This window comes from Pongo pygmaeus, chromosome 19 (assembly GCF_028885625.2).
Source record: "Pongo pygmaeus isolate AG05252 chromosome 19, NHGRI_mPonPyg2-v2.0_pri, whole genome shotgun sequence".
In the NCBI taxonomy this organism is placed as follows: Eukaryota; Metazoa; Chordata; class Mammalia; order Primates; family Hominidae; genus Pongo; species Pongo pygmaeus.
In genome coordinates, this window is record NC_072392.2 from 54,333,692 (window position 1) to 54,350,303 (window position 16,612).

General features: G+C 44.2%; 1 protein-coding gene across 1 annotated transcript in view; it reads right to left on the reverse strand.

The window, feature by feature from the left end:
• Nucleotides 1–13,456, reverse strand: part of AATF (apoptosis antagonizing transcription factor) — a 116,112-nt gene extending 102,656 nt beyond the window's left edge. The window contains exons 1-4 of the mRNA XM_054456910.2: nt 12,924–13,456; nt 11,737–11,928; nt 8,846–9,256; nt 8,235–8,372 (exon numbers count right to left, since the gene is read on the reverse strand). Coding sequence (XP_054312885.2) covers nt 8,235–8,372; nt 8,846–9,256; nt 11,737–11,928; nt 12,924–13,014 — 832 coding nt within the window. The 5' untranslated portion in view covers nt 13,015–13,456. The remainder of the gene's footprint in view (nt 1–8,234; nt 8,373–8,845; nt 9,257–11,736; nt 11,929–12,923) is intronic.
• Nucleotides 13,457–16,612: the final 3,156 nt, after the last annotated feature.

Here is a 16,612-nt window from a genome sequence, read left to right on the forward strand (position 1 = left end):
GAAGATCAATAATACCTAGTGGAGGCAGGAGTGTAGGAAAACAACTGTTACAGATGAGAATTTAAATTGTTACAATTCTTCCAGGGGCTAGTTAGGCAATATATTCCAAAAGCCTTTTTAAAAAAAACAATGTACAAGGCCCAGTACCGTGGCTCACGCCTGTAATCCCAGCACTTTGGGAGGCTGAGGCAAGCAGATTACCTGAGGTCAGGAGTTCAAAACCAGCCTGGCCAACATAGTGAAACCCGGTCTCTACCAAAAACACAAAAATTAGCCAGGCGTGGTGGTGGATGCCTGTAATCCCAGCTACTCAGGAGGCTGAGGCAGGAGAATCGCTTAAACCCGGGGGGCAGAGGTTGCAGTGAGCCGAGATCCTGCCACTGCACTCCAGCCTGGGCGAAAAAAAGTGAAAACTCTGCCTCAAAAAAAAAAAAAAAAAAAAAAAATCAATGTACAAGTCCTTTGTCCCAGCAACTACATTTCCAAGGAATATAGATCTGGGCAATATGATACAGTATCCACTAGCTACATGTGGCTACTAAGCACTCAAAATGTGTCTAGTCCCAATTGAGATGAACTGTGATTATAGAATATACTCTGGATTTCAAAGACTTAACATGAAAAAAGGAATGTAAAATATCTCATTAAGATTTTTATATTGATCACATATTGAAATTATAATATCTTTGATATATTGGGTTAAATATGTCTAAAATTAATTTTACCTGTTTCTTTTTAAAAATGTGGTTATTAAAAAATTTTAAATTACATGCGGCTTGCATTATATTTCTACTGGACAGTGCTATTTTTAGACAAACTGCACAAATATGTATGTACAAGGATGTTTATTAAAGCATGTTTTGTACAAGTGAAAAGCTAGAATAAACCTAAGCACCCATCAATACAGATTGGTTAACTAAATTGCAGTAAATCTATAAAAAGGAATACTTTAACTCCTAAAAATGCTGATGTACATCTAAATATACTGACATGAAATATTAAGTAGGAAAAATAAGCTTGAAAATAGTACATATTTATATGATTCCATTTTTTGTTTTAAAAAGTGTGTGGGGGGTGTGTGTGTGTGCACGCAAAAAGGTCTGGAAGGATATTCATCAAAATGACAACTATGGTTATCTCTGGGCAGTAGGATTACAGCTAATCCTTATTTTCTTCTTTATGCTTCTATGTATTTTCCGATCTTTGAAATAAGCATGACATACTTTTATAATTAGAACACTGAAGCTATTTTTAAAAATGATAGCCATCAGCTGAAGCAAAAAGATCAATCTTACTCACATCATCTTGGCTAGATGAAGTCTGCAGCAATAAGGGTCCTTAAGCCTACACAATGTTACAATTAGAAGGGGTTGCAAGTGCCTTTATCCCAAGCAATACTTAAACCCATCCCAAGTAATTAAAAATATTTCAAGGTTCTACAGAACATTGTGAGAACTTTGCCAAGAACCCATAAAGTGTTCATTGAGAGAACTCCGAAATAAGTGTTTATGGATTTGTCACCTAAGGCAACTAAGTAGTTTAAAAGGGGGGGATTTCAGTGATAAAATTGGTTGCCTGTGGGACAGGGTACTGGGCGGCAGGGGTACAGGATTATCACTGTATATAGTCTTTAGTATTTTTGAATTTTGAACCATGTGAATGTACTGCCTACTTAAAAATAAGTAAAACTTTAAAAACAAAACATTATCAAGACTCCATGATTGCCCACAGCTTACGCAAAATTTAAAACATTATTATTTAAGGTATCTGTTATTGCTGAGGACAAATTACCATTAAAAATTTTAGTCTAGCCGGGTGCGGTGGCTCATGCCTGTAACCCCAGCACTTTGGAAGGCTGAGGCGGGCGGATCTTGAGGTCAGGAGTTCAAGACCAGCCTGGCCAACATGGTGAAACCCCGTCTCTACTAAAAATACAAAAATTAGCTAGGCGTGGTGCCACATGCCTGTACTCCCTGCTATTCCGGAGGCTGAGGCAGGAGAATCACTTAAACCCGGGAGGCAGAGGTTGCAGTGAGCCAGGGTCGCACCACCACACTCCAGCCTGGGCGACAGAGCAAGACTCCATCTCGGGGAAAAAACAAAATTTTAGTCTAGTCAAGTCAAAATAATTGGGGCTTTTGGGGAAGGACCACAAAGATATGAGAGTGTAAGTATGAAATGGGAAGATAACAGGGTGCAAACAAAATATAATTTATTAATAGTGAAATGTGTTTTCATACTCTTAGGAAAGTAAAAAATCTTAATACTTCCTCTGTATTTATATTACATTATACTGTGTTCTTGGATGTTCTGCTTACGGGAAATATCAAAATGTCAACCATTGTTTCTATTAAAGGTCTTTAATGATATTGCATTTTAGACCTGTAATGAAACATGGTGCTCACTGCAGTTTGTAATGCATCTCATTAAATACATTAATAACACGCATTGCACTGAAAGGTCAACTTATTATGACTGAAGTTTAGCTTTTCTTTAATCACTTCATTTAAAGCTATAGAGGAAACTCTGAAAAAGACAGTAGAGTACCTGTTACAGAAATACTCTCCAGGATCTTTCGCCTTAAAGAAAAGAAAAAAAACAAAAAAGACTTGTACTCACAATTTTCCCACCCATCCAAATCAGTCATGTTTTGTGTTTGCTGGTTTGTTTGTTTTCTTGAGACAGACTCTCGCTCTGTCACCCAGGCTGGAGTGCAATGGCATGATCTCTGCTCACTGTAACCTCTGCCTCCTGGGTTCAAGAGATTCTCCCACCTCAGCCTCCTGAGTAGATGGGATTACAGGAACCCACCATCATGCCTGGCTAATTTTTGTATTTTTGTAGAGATGGTGTTTCATTATGTTGGCCAGGCTGGTCTTGAACTCCGGACCTCAGGTGATCCGCCCACCTTGGCCTCCCAAAGTGCTGGGATTATAGGCATGAGCCACCACACCCAGTCTGTATGTTTGTTTTTTTTTTGAGACGGAGTTTTGCTCTTGTTGCCCAGGCTGGAGTGCAGTGGCGTGATCTCGCCTCACTGCGACCTCCACCTCCCGAGTTTAAGAGATTCTCCTGTTTGGCCTCCCAAATAGCTAGAATTACAGGCACCCACCACCACACCCAGCTAATTTTTTGTATTTTCAGTAGAGACTGGGTTTCACAATGTTGGTCAGGTTGGCCTCGAACTCCTGACCTCAGGTGATCCATCTGTCTTGGCCTCCCAAAGTGCTAGGATTACAGGCATGAGCCACCACACCAGGCCAGTTATGTTTATTAAGAAATTACTGTTAATGTTTTTACATGAGATTATGGTATAATTTTTAAAATCCTTATCTTTTGAACATACATGCTGAAAATTTTACTGATGAGAGAATGTGTATTATTTGCTTCAAAATAATCCAGAAGGTGAGCAGAGTTGGTATAGCTACAGATGAAATAAGATTGACTATGAATTGATTATTGCTTAAGCTGGTGAAGGCATGTGGGGGTTCACTGTGCTATTTCTCCACTTTTATATAAGTTTGATATATCCCATAATGAAAAGTTTTAAATAACTCACAGTGAGATTTCCTTAAGTAACTTCCCTTCTTCCTTACATATCATTGCCACCAACATAAAAGACGTATTTCCTAACACAGTAGAAAATTTTTCTAAAAGAGAGAAGGCCAGGCGCGGTGGCTCATACCTGTAATCCCAGCACTTTGGGAGGCCAAGGTGGGTGGATCACGAGATCAGGAGTTTTACGACCAGCCTGGCCAATATGGTGAAACCCCATCTCTACTAAAAAAAATTACAAAAATTAGCCAGGTGTGGTGGCATGCGCCTGTAGTCCCAGCTACCCAGGAGGCAGAAACAGGAGAATCGCTTGAACCTGGGAGGCAGAAGTTGCAGTGAGTCGAGATCGCACCACTGCACTCCAGCCTGGGTGACAGAGAGAGACTCCATCTCAAAAGAAAGAAAAAAAAGAAAGAGAGAAAAAGCAAATCCTTTTAGAGAAATGGTTTTGTGCACAGAAAATCCCTTAATTTTGTTAAGATTACTCCATGACTCACCACTTATGCAGCCACTAAAATATCAGACGATGTCTTTGAAATCACTTCCACAGTTCAAGTTTAAATTACCAACAGGTAACATCAAGGTGACTAGGGACTAAGTTTACGTGTTTGGGGTGGCGTGTGGAGAGGAAGGAGATATTCATTTAGTTTCTGAAAAGTAGAGTTTAGGGTGCTGAAGCTACAAAGGCATGGTACTCAAGAGTTTACTGGGGCTAGAATACAGCTGGAAGTCTGTTATTTTAGAGGCAATAGTTAGGGTTATCAGAGTAAGTGACAGTGCCAAGGAGAGACTATATTAAGAAAACACAACCTGAGGACAGATTCTAAATGGAATGAAATTTACATTGAGAGGATACAAAAGGAACCAGAGAAGAGATCAGAAAGGCAGGAGAACCCAAACAGCACAGGTAGTGTCACCAAGCCAAAGAAAAGTATTTCAAGGAAAAGTTAAACACTTCAAGGAGGTAGTAGCTGGGTATGGCAATAAGGAAATCTGTAGCCATCTTTCCATAGTGTCATAAGAGGCCAACACTGCATTGTAAGTATTAGTAAACTATAACACTTTCCAGAACAATTAGTTAATTTAAATTATATAAAGAATCCAAATACTAATAAAAAAGTAAAAAACACTGAAGACTAGTGAGGCTCAGTTACACTGATAACTATTGAGTGATTGCTCACATGATCGAACACTGCCAAAGCCTCTTTGAGCAGAAAAAGATAATACTAGTACCTAACATTCATGGTGAGATGTGTGCCAGACACTGTGCTAATGCTTTCTATTGATCATGTCCTTTAATCCTCACAACCATATTATCCCCATTTTACTGTGAAGTAACTTGCCCAAGGTCACATGGCTAATCCATTGCTGAGATGAAATCTAAACCAAGCCGGTCTGATTTTAACTACTCTGTAAGACCAAGCAAATTGAAAAGAGATTTAATTAAAGACAATAAGTTCCAGTGTTTGTTCTGGGGTTGGTACACATTCAGCCTATGTTCCACATCAGCTATACAGCACAGTATAAATTGGTCATCCAGAGTAATGTGCTCAAGAATTTTCTCTCTCTCTCTTTTTTTTTTGGGGGGGGGGGACAGTTTCGCTCTTGTCGCTCAGGCTAGAGTGCACTGGCACGATCTCAGCTCACTACAACCTTTGCCTCCCGGGTTCAAGTGATTCTCCTGCCTCAACCTCCCAAGTAGCTGGGACTACAAGTGCGTACCACCATACCTGGCTAATATTTGTATTTTTATTAAAGATGGGATTTCACCACGTTGGCTAGGCTGGTCTCAAACTCCTGACCTAAAGTGATCCGCCTGCCTCAGCCTCCCAAAGTGCTGGGATTATAAGCGGGAGCCACCGTGCCTGGCCAAGGACTTTTTTTTTTTTTGAGACGGAGTTTCGCTCTTGTCGCCCAGGCTGGAGTGCAATGGCACAATCTTGGCTTACTGCAGCCTCTGCCGCCCAGGTTCAAGCAATTCTCCTGCCTCAGCCTCCCGAGTAGCTGAGATTACAGGCGCCTGCCACCACACTTGGCTAATTTTTGTATTTTTAGTAGAGACGGGGTTTCACCACGTTGACCAGGCTGGTCTCAAACTTCTGACCTCAGGTGATCAGCCCACCTCAGCCTCCCAAAGTGCTGGCATTACAGGCGTGAGCCACTGCACCTAGCCAAGAATTTTTTTCTTAAAGTCTGTTTATCAAGACAGGGGAGTATACAACATATTATGTCATATTGCCACAAGAAAAATTAGCTACTCTTCAAATGCACAGAAATTCTCATTACTTGAAAACTCCCTAGCCTCCCACCTTAGAATATGTGATACCAAACTTCCTTTCTTCTCCCTCCTTCACCACAGCCCACCCTGTCAGATTAATAGATGCTGTCAGATTAACTGAGGTTCATCAATGAGGTAAAGGCAATTGGTTAAGTACAAAAAAGAGTAAAAAGATCAGAACAAAATAAAAGTTAAATAACACTGCAGTGATTAAAGACACTAAATGGGTTGAGTATGGTGGCTCACACCCGTAATCCCAGCATTCTGGGGAGGCTGACACGGAAGGATCATTTGAAACCAGGAGTTTTGAGACCAGCCTGGTCAACATAGTGAGACCCTATTTCCACAAAAAAAGAAAAAATTAGTCGGGCATGGTGGCTCATGCCTGTAGTACCAGCTACTCAGGAGACTGAGGCGGGAAGATCACTTGAACCCAAGAGTTTGAAGCTGCAATGAGCTATGATCACGCTACTGCACTCCAGCCTGGGCAACAGAGCAAGACCCTGCCTCATAACAAAAAGAAATTAAATCGTATCCAAGAATATGTGTCCATTATACTGGACACTGACTAACCCCTAAAATATCTATATTTAAAGATGAATTTTTTAAAATGAAAAAGGCTCAAGCAAAAAGAATAATGAGTAACAAAATGAAAACAGGCCTTATCGTGAAACATTTAAAACATTTACTCTAGAGCAGTCTAGGTCTCATTCCAAAGGCATACCAGGAATTAGGGTACTAGGACACTAAAAATAGCAGAGAAGTGCTCCAAAAATCTCAAAAATTTGAAAACCATCAATCTGTCATCTATTTGAGAGAGAAAGGGGGCAAAGACAGGGGCGGGGATATAAACGGCCCATCTCACCCACACAGGCCACATAAGGTTCCTGGGAAGGACTGCCCAGACTTCCCACAGGGGAAGAAGCAGACTTCAAGTGTGGCAGGACACAAAACCCAAAAACTGGACTCTAGGAAGCCATTCCTAATTACATCAGGTATTCACCTACAAGAAACGTTCACTGAACTCCCTACCTGGGAAATCCTATACATTGATCTTGAATGGCTTAAGGCGGTTCTACCTACAGGCAGATGCCAAATTAGATATCCTCCTCAGGTCCCTTCCAACTCTAACTCCATGATACTAAAAAAATAAGTTTTAAAGAGCAAATGAAAACATGAAGTCTCAGCATGCAAGTAAGACATATTGATCCCAGCTGAGCGCAGAGGCTCATGCCTGTAATCCCAACACTTTGGGAGGCCAAGGCCTCCCAAATATATATATATATATACACACACATACATACAGATATAGAATCTATAGATATATATCTATATCTATAGATATAGATATCTCTTTCATGAGGACTCTGAATATCTAGATATAGATATATACAGATCCCAAACACAGCACACTCACCCTAAATCTCCCTCTGCCGCAGTCCTTCAGTGCCACTGGGCACACAGGCAAGCAGCACACAGGAGGCAGTGGGGTACAGAGGGAAGATTCCTACATCATAAGGTAGAAAAGTTGGGGCCTCATCTCCGCCATACACAAATAAGCTCTGCAACTTTGGGCAAGTCATTCTGGGTCTCAATTCTCTCATGTGTAAAATGAAGACATTGGGAACCAAATAGTCTCTCAATTCCTTTTCCTCTTCTAGAATTCTTTATAGCTCAGTAATTCTCCGCTAAATTGTGTTCCTCCCTCGGCATATCATCTTTCCTCACTCTGTGCCACTCAAAGAAAGATATAAATAAGATCATCTTAGCACACTGTTCTAAAAACCTCTCAAACATAGGAAGCATCTTTTAAACACATGATACAACCAAGTTTAATGAGCTGAGTTAGACATTCTTTTTCTCCCTTTCTACATCAGTGGGTTTTCAACCAGTGTTCTCTGAGCTTTAAAGAATTAACTCAGGGCCAGCTCAGTAGGTCACATCTGTAATCCCAGCACTTTGGGAAGCAAAGGTGGGAGGATTGCTTGAGGCCAGGAGTTTGAGACCAGCCTGGACAACACAGTGAGACCCTGTCTCTACAAAATATCCCTCTCTACAGGCAGGATGGTGCATGCTTGTGGTCCCTGCTACTCGGGAGGCTAAGGTGGGAGGATCACTGAGGTGGGAGGATTGCTTGAGCCCAGGAGGATGAGGCTGCAGTAAGCTGTGATCGCGCCACTGTACCTGAGACTCAGCAACAGAGCGAGACTCTGTCTCAAAAAAAAAAAAAAAAAAAAAAAAAAGCAACTCAGAAAGCCAAGGGGGATGGGGAGGGGAGAGCAAGGGCAGATGAGAAGAAAGCACAATAAACATGGCTCAAGCTCCCAGTCCACTTCAATCAAAGCTGTCTTCATTTGACAAAGTGGTTCTAAGTATCCCAACAGGACATAAGTATTCTTACTATTTTTTAGGGCGCTGGAAAATTCTGGGCCACCTTTGTCCTTGAACAATGGGAAAACATCTGGTTGAGGAAGTTGGTTGGTGGTCAACAGAGCTTTTTGTAGTTTGATCCTTCCTTCCAAGAGCTGGTCCCACAGTGCTGAAAAGAAGAAAAGAGAATCCCATTCCTCAATAATAAAATATTCTGGGGGTGAGGTGGCAGGGGCGGGGAAGAACAGGAAACCACACCAGTCTCTAAGCACCACAGCTTTAGCAGTTTTATGCCATGGAAACAAATATTCTCTATTAGAGAAAATAAATTCAGTATCCATGAAGCAAGTATTTGCTACAGCAGAGTGGGAATGCTAAAACCCAAGGAGAGGAGAAAACACTCTTCTCTTCAATCTTCCCCAGTTGCAGGAAGTACTAGAGCAGAACCAGCTAAGCAGATCAGTGCAGAAATGGCTGGCTAAGCATACAGGAATAGGGCTTTAGGCTTCTGGGTAAGTGGGGCATGTCACAAACTAATTGAAAGGACACAGGAGACAGAGAATAGCCAAAAACAAACAAATGAAAAGTAGACCAAATGCAGATACTTTGAAAAATAGGCAATCATCAAAACCATGTACAAACCTATCTGGTTCTTCACGGCTCTTCCTTTCTCCACTTCCTCAGAAACTTTGACACTAGAGAAGGTCATCACCACACCATCATCCACACTGTTCCTATCTCCAGCCCTGTCTTCCTCACTCTCGCCTTGGGAGTCTTCCGCATCATCCCCTTCTTCCATGCCACTCTCTTCGTCTTCCTCCTCCTCACTGCTCCCAAGGTCATCCATTCCCTCGGTAAATTTCTCAAAGTCACTGATGCTCTGGACACTGAAGCCCGGTGCTTTTGCAGAGTGGCTTCTGCTCTTCTTGCTCTCCCTGTGATCACCACACTCCTGTTCCTCAGCAGCACCCAGGTCATCCTCATCAGATTCCTCCAGACCCAGTCCCTCTGAATCTTCATCTCCAGACCCTTCGTCATCAGATATTTCCTCGTCTAAACAAGAAGAGAGGGAAGAAAGAGAAAAATGGGTGTTACCTGGAGAAAATACCAAGCCATAGAATTCATTTCAACTAAAGCACTGTGGCATCAGGGGGAAAATATCTTACTGTACTCAATTCAACAATATATTTATTACACATCTACAATCTCCAAAATGCTAAGGGAGAAGCAAAGATGAATAGAACATGGGTCCTACCCTAACAAAAGGAGCTAGTGGGAAAGACAGACTCACAAAATTACAACTCAAGGAAGAATCAGATGTGCTTTGACAAAATTTCAATAACCCGGAAGAGTGAGAAATTTTAACTGTGGGGCAAGTGAATTTAAGCTAAGCTCTAAGGAAGAGCTAGCATTTGCTCTGGCCCTTGAAGAACAGTAAGATTTCAACTGGTGTTAAGAGAATTACCAGTTTTCCCAAACCTGATCTGAAAAAATGTACAATCTATCACATCCGTGTGCCCTATTTACTAAATACTTATTAGCACTCATTATGAGCCAGGGGCTAAGGAAAGGCAAATAGAATTTAATACCTGCTGGAAGGAGTTCATGGTCTGGTGGGAGTGGTAGATATGCATGCCAATAATTATATTACAACATCATTAGTACACAGTGTATGGAGATGGAACCACCTAACTCTCCTGGAAAGGTGGGGGATGGTATCATGTGGAGAAAGAGATATAATTTTACTTATGAAGCATAAGGCAACAGCTCATAGACAAGAAGGGAAAACGCACTGGAGTGCAGGATGCACAAGGAAGTGATGGGAGATGAGAATAATCAGGAAGGGTCTCGTCTTTCATGAGGACGCTGAACTTGATCCTATAGTAGACAGAGTGCTAGTTAAGGCTCTTTGTTTGACTTATGCTTAGAGTATCATCTGATATTTAGAGGTTTTTACAGTTTATCCAATCTGTTCCATGGTAGAACATAAAAGCCCCATGTGTTTCAAGTATGATTCTAAGATAGACGGACCAGTTTCCAAAAACTTTCTTCAATAAAATAAAGATTTTAGGAAAGCGTGACAGGTCTTCAGCACTTCTTTAAAGAGGTATATATAAACTTAAGACACAAAGCTGCCAAAAATATAAATACAAAAACTAAGTGCCAAAACAGTAAACAGAAATTATTATTTAAATTCTTTGAATGTATGCCATTTCTCAGATTAAGAAACATTCATAGAGTTTACTAGAGTGTACATCTTGGAGACAGACAGCCTTCATTTGAATTATGTTTCTTCCACTTACTAACTATATTACCTTGAGCAAACTTATGTAACCAATTTGCCCCTCAATTTCCTTATCTGTAAAATGGGGCTAAGTAGTAATAACTTCCTGGGCAATTGGGAGGATTAAATTAGGTGACACATGTAGTGATAATGGTGATAATTTTTTATAAAAATCTGTCTAATTCCAGGTAGTTTTATAATTTTTTTTTTTTTTTTTGAGGACTTACTGTGTCCCAGGCTCTTAGAACTTAAATTATAGAGTTAAACTCAGTGCCTGACGCATGGTAAGAACTCAATAAATATTATCATATTTGTCTCATGATTGGTCCCTTTATCAGTCTCTAGGCAAAGAATATGAAATGAGCTTATCAGGAGCTCCCAGAACTACATCAAGGACTAAATCATAGATATCATAACCTAAATGATAGTTCCTTTTATATTATCTGTGGATTCTCAACATGACACCCCTGACCTTTCTAAAGGAAAACAAATGACATTCTCCCAGTAATCACCATATCTAGCCCCTTCTTCCACTATGAGAAATTTATAATTCTTTAAAACTATAAGCGCACAGACTCCTAACTTTTGCTGGGAAGAGAAGGATTATGTGATTTTTTAGAATGGCAAAAAATGAGTTTCACAAATAACTAGTATCACACAGTGCTTCAATGCAAGTCCTGGAAAACCAAAGGTCAGGGGTCACAATTCAAGGGTAACATGCTCATCTGAGACAATGATTTTTCAGCTCATAACCCTCTCCAGTAGCCAAAATGCACTGCCTTCTCTGTCACTCCATTGTAGGGTGAGCCATTAGTCCGAACATAAGGAGTATAGCAACTTAATCACTCTGGGCTTTAGATTCCTTATGAAGTGAAATGAAGTAACCTCTAAGACCCTTTCTAATACCAAATCAATGGTCTCTCCTAAGATAACAGATGGGGTGCCTGACCAACATGGACAAACCCCGTCTCTACTAAAAATACAAAATTAGCCGGGCGTGGTGGTGCATGCCTGTAATCCCAGCTACTCGAGAGGCTGAGGCAGGAGCCTCGCTTGAACTCCAGAGGTGGAGGTTGCGGTGAGCCGAGATGGCGCCATTGCACTCCAGCCTGAGCAACAAGAGCGAAACTCTGTCTCAAAAAAAAAGATCTGCAGACTACTCTTGCAGAGATCATGGGGGGTGACCGGAGGATTTTAATCCTAAAAAAATTAGGGAAGAGAAGAGTTCCATTCAAAAATGTCTACTCACCAGACGATCCTGGCAGAGTCTGCTCCCAATGGTCTTCATTCCACGCTTTTCTAGAGGTGGTTTTGCCGCAATACCTTTTGTCTGTGTCCAAGAGGGAGGCTGATGCCAGTTTTCTAATGCTACCCACTGCTAGGAAATCACCTTCCCCATCTTCCCCTTCATCAAACCTGTCAATCACCCTGGCAGCAGTGGCTGTTAGGGGAGAGGGAAAAGTAAACAGAATCCCCAGGTTAGCAGAAACTTTAACGGGAACCCCGGTCGACCTATTTATCTCATACTTGAACGACCTTTACGAAATCCCCACCAACTTCCAGGAATAGGAAATTCATTCTCTCCCAAAGTAGAACACTGTCTTATTGCTGTTTCTAAACAGAAAGTTGACTCCCGGCATCTACTAGTGGGATCTATTTCTATGACTTGGATTCTATCAAACTAGTTGAATTCCTCTTCAATGTGTGACAGTCGCTCCAATATCTTAAATCAGTCATCACGTTCTCCCCTCACTCTGTCCCATTCTTTGGGGAGTTTTCTTTGCTTATTCTGGCTAAACAGCCCCGGGTTTCTTCAACTGATCTTCCTAAGATACGGTTCAGCACTCGCATTTATCCCTCCTTATTATCCCTTTCTCACACTTCTGACTCAAGTCTAAAGCAGGATTACTCCCAGCTAGACTCTGAACATCAGCTTACAGAACAGGAGTCTCAGTCGTCAGCCACTGAACAAGTGTCTTGAGACTTCAAGAGGCTTAAATAGCATCAGAAAATCCTTCCATCAGTCTCCAACTTAGTTTTTAAGGGCAACCTGAGTTAAAAACATAAGACTTTCTTCTCCCCCTTTCTAACGCAATACCAGAAAGGGCATCCTCAAAGCTAACTTCCAACTTGCTAGCAGACTCTGGCTCCCTCCAACAGGCCTGGAGCAAGTAAACCTGAAGACCAGCTCCTCTCGGCCTGAGCCCTCGATCTGTTCCGCCCATCCGGCCGAGCACTAAGTTTCGAGTGCGTGTGAAAAGAAGCCGAAGCCCTCCTCCCGAGCCCGGGACCACCCTCGCGGGAGGCGACGTTCCTCCGCGCCAAGCGAAGGAGCGCAGGCCCGGCGGCCTTGCGCACGCCCCTCCCACGTCGCCCCCGGGCCCCACAGGGCCTGGCCCACCGCTCCGCACGTGGCCTGCCCCAGTCCGGCCTCACCTTCCTCGGGGTCCGCTTCAGGGTCCGCCTCGCTTGGTCGCGGGTTCAACAACTGTTCCAGTTGCAGTGCCAGGGGCTGCGGCCCCGCCATCGTCACCAGCTCCCGGTCCACTCCTCTTCGCGCACGTAAATGTGCAGCCCAACCCCCGGCCCCGAAGCTCCCTGCCTGCCGGGTCTTCTCGCCTTGATCCGATTCCCCGACTCCGCCAGAGACCGCGCGGAGGCTACCTCACAGCTCTGGACGGGCAACTTCCGGGAGGCGCGCGGGAGGGGGCGGGGCCTGTGCGTCACTGCGGGCGTTGCTAGGATGAAGGCGGAAGCGCGGAAGGTTGAAGGGATTGGAGCCGCGCGGGCGCGTGTGCGCGGGCGCGGGCGCGGGCGCGGGAGGGGGCGGTGCGGAAGCGCGCCAAGGCACGTGACCGCTTCTGTCGCTGAGATGGGATTGCGATGCGCGCGGCCAATGTCCCCTTGTACAAAATATGCCTCGAGATTTGTGCGAGATTCGCTTAGAAATAAAGCATAGCGTACCCGTGGCCCACGGTGGCTGATTTGGGAAGGAGGCGGGAGTAAAGCTTAAGCTGCTCGAATCGCGGGTGCGCACTCGGGCACACAGAGACTGGGACCCAGAACAGGTTTGGCATTTCGCAATTTAGAGTAGTCTGAGGCCGGGCACACGCCTCCCGCCCTTCAGCGGCCAGGATTTGGGAATCCTGTGTCAGGGATATGCACGTGTGTGTGGCGGACTGCTGGCGTCTTTCTTAATGGGAATACTTAGGAATCGCTGTGGCTAAAGATAGTTTCTGCGGCGTCTCTAAGTATCCTTGCCTGAGCAAGGAAAAGGGGGTGGGGTGTGGATTACTCCACTGCATACCCCTCGGTATTGATTATTTGCTGTTCAGAGATGAGGGCATGCTCAGACACTTTAAGCAGGTGCACAAATGCAGAAAAATACAGGTCTACCGTTAGAAGGGCAGACTCAAAATATAAAGACTTAATAGTATAAATGTAATTGCACCCGGCACACGGAAAGATACAATCGCTTTACATCCTCTTTCCTTCATCAAGCATTCTCTGACTGCCCACTATGTGGCAGGCACTGCTAGATAAGATACAAGATAAGTAAGTTGGATTCTCTCCCCACGGTGATCAGCCTAGGAGGGTAGACAAACATGTAACAGAAACTGCAATAAGGGATGATAAGTGTGACTACAAAGTGGTCTATTCTTATGGTATCTGTTGGAGGTTGCCTGTAGAGACCTAGACCCCTCTAAACAGAATCTGCCTCAAAAGGATCCAGAAAAGAGGTGTTAGTGGTGCACTGTGGCAGTGCCCCTTGGGTACAGCCCGGGCCAGTTGGATCCCACAGCTGAACAACTGGGGAACCCTCAGCTCTCTACTGTCTCCCATGGAAACCAAGGGAAGAGAGGATCTCTGACTTTCACAATCTTCACATGTCCTCAGGGTCAAGAGCAATAAGAGGACACCACTTTAGTGGAGCCTGTTCCATGTCCCTGTAAAGTGGCTCTTGAAGAATGAAGACAACCAGGGCTGCAGAGGGGAAGGAGAACCTGTCTGAGGGCAAACCCCCTCAGACATAGAAGGAAAAGAATGCCAGGCTAGGCAGGGGACTCAGGAGAAGAAAACTGCTTTTTACCATCCATAAGAGAGCTTAGCCTAAGAGAACAGTTTTTGGTTTATCCTCTATAATTGCAGTCTTGTGCCTGCATCGGGGCCTCCCAAGCAAAAGTGTGTTCCTTGGTCCTTGACAAGGTGCCATGGGGCTTCAAAGGACAAAAATGTTTCTCTCACCCCACATTTAAGAAACTACCTCCTGCAGTCCTATTCCCTTGCTATGTTGGGTACTTACAATGCTTAGAAACCTGGCCTTTGAGGTAAAGAGAAGGAAGAAAAGAGAAAGGAAGGTGAGTCAGTGCAGAGACCACCTCTAAGCTGTCATGCAAACAGGACACTGCTGGCCAATTTGGGGGCTGTGCTGGGCAAACACTCAGCAGAAAATGCCATAGACCTGTTTACTTACTCTCCCTTCTCTGTCCTGGTCCCTACTGACTTGGGAAGCCATTTTAGCAAGGAATCAAGACCGTTCTACTGTCACACACATCCCAGGGCCCCCCAAAATGTTTGCCTGACCTTATACTGAAGGTAGAAAGGGGACTCTAGGAGTGGAGGGAAGAGGAAGTAATTCTAGGAATTAAGATGCAACTGAGAGTAGTTGAGGCAAGGGACAAGGGAGCAAACTCTCAAATACTCCCTCTGGAGGCCTCTCCCTACCTGCATTCCAGTGTCTTGAGATGGTGGGGGAAGGGCTTATTGATGGGGTAGGGATGGAGATGGAGAGTGGACTGTGGCGAGGAGTTTCAACCTCTGACTGCTGTAGAGATGAGAGCAGATGAGAGGAACAGGGAGAGGAGAATAAGGGTGAGGAGTTCCCTAACAGGATGGCCTTCTCCAGAGAAGGCGGAGGGGCACCCAGTCCACAATCCCTCTCCCTGCCCTCCAAGGGCTGCAAAGTGGCAGGCGATTAGGCACAGCAGAGGATGGGCAAGGGGTGACACTTTCCAATTGTCCCAAACAACTGTCTACTCACTTGACAAGGAGTTTCAAGAGTTTAGGAAAACCAAGTTCCCACTTGCCTCTACTTAGATGCTGTCCACCCTCAGGTCCCAGCCCTGGCAATGCCTATCCTGGCTCTCCACAGGTAATACTTCCCCAAGTGCCTCACCCAGAGCAGCTCACCAGCGGCAGCCAGCCCAGAGAAGTTGGGTGGGTGAGCTTCAGCTCCCTCGCCAGAGCAGATGGTGGCTCCCTGCTGCTGGAACCCTGAAGGCAGGTGGCGAGAGGCACAGAGGTGGTGGCTTTAAGATGGCCACGGGGAGAAACCAGGCTGCCCTCTCAGGCGAGAGGGGACCGTAGTGGCGCTTCCCTCCTGCTGCGCCTCCCGCGGGAGCTCCGCCTAGGGATGGTGCCGCGCGACCCCGCACCTCGGGGCCAGAGCACTGATGGGAAGGAGAACAGGCCCTGACATTTCCAGGCCTCCTCCTTGGGGCCTTCGGCTCCAAATTTGACTGCTGAGCGTTGCCACCTGTTCGGGTTTTCGCCAGGATTCTGAATCCGGCGCCGAGGGAAGAGACTGTGGCCACAGCCACGGAGTTAGAAGAATCGAATCCACATCATGTGCCCAACCCGAAAACGCTTCTTATCAAATACCCCGATTCCACAATAAAGCTGCTAAATAATTCAGCAGCCTTGATAGGAAAATGCAGCTTCCCAATGAACGCAGTTCATTTAAATGAATGTCTTTAAAGGGGGCTAGGGAGTAGAGGCTATAATGAATAAGTTAGCTAGGATTTAATGTGTATAAATGCTAAAAAGGTAAAAACAAGCCGATCCAGTGATTGCATATAAAGCGAATAAAGAAATGTGCTGCATGCAGAGGCTGGGAGTTTCAAAAGTCTCCTCTGTATTTCCTACATTTTTATTTCTGAAAGAACACTGCCAGATTCCTCCCAGATAGCCTCCTCCCCCATTAGATAAGCCATCATATGGATGCAGTGAAATATTGCTTATTTTAAAGCCTTCTCTGCAGGGAAGATAAACTTGGCTGTGTCTTAACAACATTTGAAAACAGCACTGGAAATTATATACCATTTAATGTCAAACCTTTGACTTTT